The 6,889-nt window shown below is 38.7% G+C and overlaps 1 protein-coding gene across 1 annotated transcript; it reads left to right on the forward strand.

Annotated features, from left to right (window-relative positions):
* The first annotated feature begins 316 nt into the window (after positions 1-316).
* LOC122293879 (proline-rich protein 2-like) lies at positions 317-823 on the forward strand. Its single transcript, XM_043102317.1, has one exon. It carries the CDS (start codon positions 317-319, stop codon positions 821-823), a length of 507 nt encoding a protein of 168 aa, XP_042958251.1.
* The last annotated feature ends 6,066 nt before the right edge of the window (positions 824-6,889 follow it).

Raw genomic sequence — 6,889 nt, forward strand, 5'->3', positions numbered from 1 at the left:
GGATAGACTTAGTAAACCCTAGCATCAAATATTAACACGTTATAGTGGTTTTGTTCTCTTAATTGTAAAAGAATATGTGGCAAAGCAAATTATAAAAAATTGAGATACGGATACCTCGTTGAAAAAGTCAAATAAGCAAGAATTTTGATCATTGCTAAAATAGATGGAGAATTAGTGTACAATATCAAAGAAACAAGAAGACCATTGAAAGTAATATCATTCCAAAAATAGGAACAGTTGGATGTCATTTAAAGGGTGAACGTATGTGAAAGGAGGTAATAGAATTGAGACAGTGAAGCCTGGGAAATTGAAAAAGATGGAGGTAGGCGGTCAAAAATGGTTGTGCGTGGCCCTTGTGCTTGTTCTGGCTGTTTTTCATATTGAGGCTGCCAGAATTGGTCAAGGAGGAGAAGTTGCCTTCAACTTGGACAACAACAAAGTACAACAACGAGATCTGTCCAAGGGTATCTACAACGGGATGAAGCCCAAAGGTGTACCACTTCCTCCATCTGGGCCTAGCAAGAGGACCTCTGACTCTCCTCCTCCACCTCCTCATCATCGCTTTAATCAAGCTCTCATCAAGGGCCCTGTTCCTCCATCTGGGCCTAGCAAAAGGACCTCTGACTCTCCTCCTCCTCATCGCTTTAATCAAGCTCTCGTCAAGGGCCCTGTTCCTCCCTCTGCCCCTAACCAAAGGACCTATGACTCTCCTCCTCCACCGCCTCATCATCGCTTTAATCAAGCTCTCGTCAAGGGCCCTGTTCCTCCCTCTGCCCCTAACCGAAGCCCCTTTGATCCCTCTGTCCCTCCTCCTCGTTTTTGAGGTCCCACGACCTCAACTCTCGTAACTAACCAGCTTTTCAAGTTTTCAACCAATGAAGAGAATAATTGTGACTCAACTTTTCCATCAATAAAATAAGATGGTTTTATGTATTTGTCCGAGTATCAAACCCATCAATTGTAACAGTTTGAATTGGCAATTATATATAAGAAGACATCAAGTGTGAGGCAAAAATGATATTTATGCGTTGCATTTTTGTAACTAAGGACAAGACACAATGGTTTGAATGGTCCGTGTATTTGTGTTTGAATCTTGATGACGCTATTTGTGTCTATCCCAGCCATCAGTGACTTCGTTTACATTCTGACGATTCATAAACTCTGCCTGGTGACATGGTCATATGGATGGAAGCAATTACTAATATTGAAGACAAGTAGTCTGCCTCAATCAAGCAAAATTCATAGAGCATACAAACACGCATACCACGTTAAATTAGAATTTAGATTTCATTCAATTATGAACCTTAAAATATCTTTGAAACTTCGAATCTGCTCCAATGCATCAACTTGAGCAAAGATGGCCTGAACTTAAAATCTTCAACTCGCATTATCTACATGATCTGTAATCAGAAGTGCTATTACAATTTCCTATGCCCCTTCATTTGGTTCATAAATAAAAGAAGAAATACATAAATGCCCCACTCGCAATCATCTCCAAAATATCAATTTTGACAATCACCTCTGGAATACCCAAATTATATTTAGAAACTTACAATATACCCTTTTTCCCTTAAAATAATAAAAAAATGACAAAATAGGAAGATGAAGATACAACGATCTTCAAAAATTCTACATTACCACTTTTTGGAGCTTTTCAAAATTTATTGTTCCATTTTCTTTCAATGTTTTATTTTTTAAAATTATTTTAATTTTTATAATTATTTTCTAACATTTTCATTTTTCATGTTATTATACTTTATTCATTTATCACTAATATGTATGTCAACATGAAGTAGATTGCAATTTCTTAATAGTTGAGAGGACGATTACTAAAATTGATAGTTTGAAAGATGATTATAAAGAGAATCTGTTGGTAAAATATAGTATATAATTTGGTTTTACACGCTCCAATCATGGATTGTCACGTAATGATTACACAATTTTAAAAATAAGATAAACCAAATAAACTTATTACTAAAACTATAAAATTGAAAATTTCAACCCTTAAAACTACTAATTCTAATTAAATTTTACATCATCCCTAGTCACCACTTTGTCTGTAATTTGGAGTGACGATTAAAGTTACTGCACATAAAATTTTTGTTAAATTAATCACAATTATCAAAAATTCTTAATGAAGGTAAGTATCGATCAAAGGTGACCTTCATCGATTGGATTCCATTGGTAACTAATGGCTATTAGTGATCGTTAGATTCTATTCTTGGAGGTCATTGAATTTTCCCACTGCAATAGTCAAAATTAGGTAATTGGCAAGCACTAGGGGTGACCGAAATTCAACGACTGTTGGCAACCACAATTAATGTTTTTTAAAAAATTAAAAATTAAATTCTGATTGGGTACGGGTGTGTAAAAGCCTCATTTACTCTCACATTCTAACTTAAGATAAATCCAGTTACAAATTAGATGATACGTTGGGGAAGGTTCTCTAATAGGGTGGTTTTGGAGCATACCCAAACATGAAATGTTTTGAAAAATCACCTCCAGCATGCAATAAGAGAGAGGATAACAGTGTAATAGATGGAATTAGAAAAAGAACCTCCCTAATGTAGTGTTATTCGAGATTCTTGAAAATTAAATAGACAACTTATCAATTCCTAAACATCTACCACTATTTCCTTTCAAACAATATAAAATCTTATTATTTATGTCTTTTTATATTCATTTTGGGATATTACATGCTTAGGGCAATAGATTTGATTTTCTCCATAATCAAATAGGATACATCTTTTAAAGTATGACATCGAGGAGATAAGGCAAAAAAGGATATGTCTTCCTTGGACAATTCGTGAGATCCATAAACTCATACAACATGACAATGAAGGGGAACAAGTGATTTTCAATTTAAAAAATTTCAAATTTTAGAGAAAAAAAAATGAAAATTTGATTTTTTATTGAAACAAAAGAGATGGGAATCGGTTATTATTTTCCAATGCTAATAGCCTAGGCCTGACCCCTCGCTATAAATTGCTAAGCTAAGAGCACTGGTATTGGTTTAGATGCTAGTGAAAGTCATAATTTAACTAATGTGGCTCAAATTTCACCTACATTGGATTAGTCATGTTAGCATTGTGTTTCACGAGGTTTGGCAAGTCTAAGGACTTATCTCCAAGTGGTCACCTGGGCAGAGCTTGGGATGCTCTTAGCCCAAATATAACCTAGATGCGAGTCTAGAGACTCGACTTGCTGTTCATGAGATTTGACAAGTCTAGGGGCTTGTGTCCTACTGGCCGTCTCAGTAGAGCTCGGAATGCTCTAGACCTTGCCATAACCCCACGGTGAGTCTATGGACTTGACTTACTATTCACAAGGTTCGGCAAGTCTAGGGACTTATGTTTGATTGGCCATCTGGGCAGAGCTCAGGATGCTCTAGGCCCAACCATAACCTCGCAGTGAGTCTAGGCAACTTGTTGGTCACAAGGTTCGACAAGTCTAAGAACTTGTGTCCAAGTGGTCACCTAGGTCTAGTTCGGGATGCTCTTGGCCTGACCATAACCCTACGGCGAGTTTAGGGATTCGGCTTGTTGTTCATGAGATTTGGCAAGTCTAGGGACTTATGTCCAATTGGCCATATGGGCAGCGCTTGGGATGCTCTGGGACCAGCCATAACTCTGTGGCGAGTCTAGGAACTCGACTTGTTGGTCACAAGGTTCGGCAAGTCTAGTGACTTGTGTCTAAGTGGTCACCTAGATAGAGCTCGAGATTCTCCTGGCCTGACCATAACCTCGTAGTGAGTGATTCTAGGGACTCAACTTGCTGGTGAGGGATCACTGCCTCACTTTCGCAGGTGAGGGAGAAAGGTATCTCTCCCTTGAGGATCCTAGCAGTATTTCGGTAGGCCCACGGCGCCCCTCGAAGTTATTCGGCCCATCCTCCTTTATGAGGTCCCAACATTTTCTTCAAAGTGGCCACCAAAGTTGTTGGTCGCCTCGACTGATCCATTGGCCTGTGAATGCCTCGAGGAAGAATAATTGACTTTGATCTCCAACTCAGCGAATCATTCCCGGTAGTGTGAGCAGTCAAATTGTCTATTATTCTTTGATATGAAGCCCATGTGTATGCGGAATCGACAGACTACTAATTGAGTTACATTATTGTATATTTTATACGTTTAAAATTAATATATTTTTAATTGTTTTATTATTTTATTATTAGTTTTAGATATAAAAATTGATTAAGAGACATAAATCTAAATTGTGATTTAAATTGATTAATAGCATAATTTACGCTTAATTTTAATACTTGTGGTTTGATAATATTTCATGCACAACACATTTTTTATTTTCTATTTTTACGTTTTAATTTATTTTTGGTTTTCTATTTTTTTATGTTATTTTTTCCTTGTTTCCATTACTTTTAAATAATAGCTGACCTCTTAGTGAGCTCTTGCTTCTAACCAAGTATTTTCAGGTGCATGCACTAAGTTGATGGGATCATGGGATTATTCTCACAAGACCACATGGGAGAACTAAAAGAAAGAATTGAGTAGGCATGAAACCAATACAAGTGATTCTTTTCACAAAAGACAAAAATACAAAGAACCATCAAGAATGGAATAAAGAAAAGAAAAGTCAAGCCCTTCTTTCCTTCGCTTTGACTTGAGAAGTAAAGGTTGGCTACTTTTGGACGGAAGTAATACAGGCTACAACTATTTTTGTCTTAGTTCACATGAAATGCAGCATGCCAGGCAAAGCATGTACAGCTGTTCAAGGACAGTGCAACAACATGCCACTTATGAAGCTCTGGAGTGGACCAGGAGCATGAAAGAAAATAAAAGAAAGAAAAAGACAAGAGTTAGACGCGAGAGAGGAAATGACAAAAACAAAAGAAAGGGTTTAGGGTTTTAGGGTTTAGGGTTTTAGGGTTAAGGGTTTAGGGTTAAGGGTTTAGGGTTTAGGGTTTTAGGGTTTAGGGTTTAGGGTTTAGGGCTTTAGGGTTTAGGGCTTTAGGGTTTAGGGTTTAGGGTTTAGGGTTTAGGGTTTTAGGGTTTAGGGTTTAGGGTTTAGGGTTTAGGGTTTTAGGGTTTAGGGTTTAGGGTTTAGGGTTTAGGGTTTAGGGTTTAGGGTTTAGGGTTTAAGGGTTTAGGGTTTAGGGTTTAGGGTTTAGGGTTTAGGGTTTAGGGTTTAGGGTTTAGGGTTTAGGGTTTAGGGTTTAGGGTTTAGGGTTTAGGGTTTAGGGTTTAGGGTTTAGGGTTTAGGGTTTAGGGTTTAGGGTTTAGGGTTTAGGGTTTAGGGTTTAGGGTTTAGGGTTTAGGGTTTAGGGTTTAGGGTTTAGGGTTTAGGGTTTAGGGTTTAGGGTTTAGGGTTTAGGGTTTAGGGTTTAGGGTTTAGGGTTTAGGGTTTAGGGTTTAGGGTTTAGGGTTTAGGGTTTAGGGTTTAGGGTTTAGGGTTTAGGGTTTAGGGTTTAGGGTTTAGGGTTTAGGGTTTAGGGTTTAGGGTTTAGGGTTTAGGGTTTAGGGTTTAGGGTTTAGGGTTTAGGGTTTAGGGTTTAGGGTTTAGGGTTTAGGGTTTAGGGTTTAGGGTTTAGGGTTTAGGGTTTAGGGTTTAGGGTTTAGGGTTTAGGGTTTAGGGTTTAGGGTTTAGGGTTTAGGGTTTAGGGTTTAGGGTTTAGGGTTTAGGGTTTAGGGTTTAGGGTTTAGGGTTTAGGGTTTAGGGTTTAGGGTTTAGGGTTTAGGGTTTAGGGTTTAGGGTTTAGGGTTTAGGGTTTAGGGTTTAGGGTTTAGGGTTTAGGGTTTAGGGTTTAGGGTTTAGGGTTTAGGGTTTAGGGTTTAGGGTTTAGGGTTTAGGGTTTAGGGTTTAGGGTTTAGGGTTTAGGGTTTAGGGTTTAGGGTTTAGGGTTTAGGGTTTAGGGTTTAGGGTTTAGGGTTTAGGGTTTAGGGTTTAGGGTTTAGGGTTTAGGGTTTAGGGTTTAGGGTTTAGGGTTTAGGGTTTAGGGTTTAGGGTTTAGGGTTTAGGGTTTAGGGTTTAGGGTTTAGGGTTTAGGGTTTAGGGTTTAGGGTTTAGGGTTTAGGGTTTAGGGTTTAGGGTTTAGGGTTTAGGGTTTAGGGTTTAGGGTTTAGGGTTTAGGGTTTAGGGTTTAGGGTTTAGGGTTTAGGGTTTAGGGTTTAGGGTTTAGGGTTTAGGGTTTAGGGTTTAGGGTTTAGGGTTTAGGGTTTAGGGTTTAGGGTTTAGGGTTTAGGGTTTAGGGTTTAGGGTTTAGGGTTTAGGGTTTAGGGTTTAGGGTTTAGGGTTTAGGGTTTAGGGTTTAGGGTTTAGGGTTTAGGGTTTAGGGTTTAGGGTTTAGGGTTTAGGGTTTAGGGTTTAGGGTTTAGGGTTTAGGGTTTAGGGTTTAGGGTTTAGGGTTTAGGGTTTAGGGTTTAGGGTTTAGGGTTTAGGGTTTAGGGTTTAGGGTTTAGGGTTTAGGGTTTAGGGTTTAGGGTTTAGGGTTTAGGGTTTAGGGTTTAGGGTTTAGGGTTTAGGGTTTAGGGTTTAGGGTTTAGGGTTTAGGGTTTAGGGTTTAGGGTTTAGGGTTTAGGGTTTAGGGTTTAGGGTTTAGGGTTTAGGGTTTAGGGTTTAGGGTTTAGGGTTTAGGGTTTAGGGTTTAGGGTTTAGGGTTTAGGGTTTAGGGTTTAGGGTTTAGGGTTTAGGGTTTAGGGTTTAGGGTTTAGGGTTTAGGGTTTAGGGTTTAGGGTTTAGGGTTTAGGGTTTAGGGTTTAGGGTTTAGGGTTTAGGGTTTAGGGTTTAGGGTTTAGGGTTTAGGGTTTAGGGTTTAGGGTTTAGGGTTTAGGGTTTAGGGTTTAGGGTTTAGGGTTTAGGGTTTAGGGTTTAGGGTTTAGGGTTTAGGGTTTAGGGTTTAGGGTTTAGGGTTTAGGGTTTAGGGTTTAGGGTTTAGG

The sequence above is a fragment of the Carya illinoinensis genome, chromosome 14 (assembly GCF_018687715.1).
Source record: "Carya illinoinensis cultivar Pawnee chromosome 14, C.illinoinensisPawnee_v1, whole genome shotgun sequence".
Lineage (NCBI taxonomy): Eukaryota > Viridiplantae > Streptophyta > Magnoliopsida > Fagales > Juglandaceae > Carya > Carya illinoinensis.

Bases quoted from the DNA above. Each gene is read 5' to 3' on its own strand.
- LOC122293879 (XM_043102317.1), top strand. From the start codon at position 317: ATGGAGGTAGGCGGTCAAAAATGGTTGTGCGTGGCCCTTGTGCTTGTT.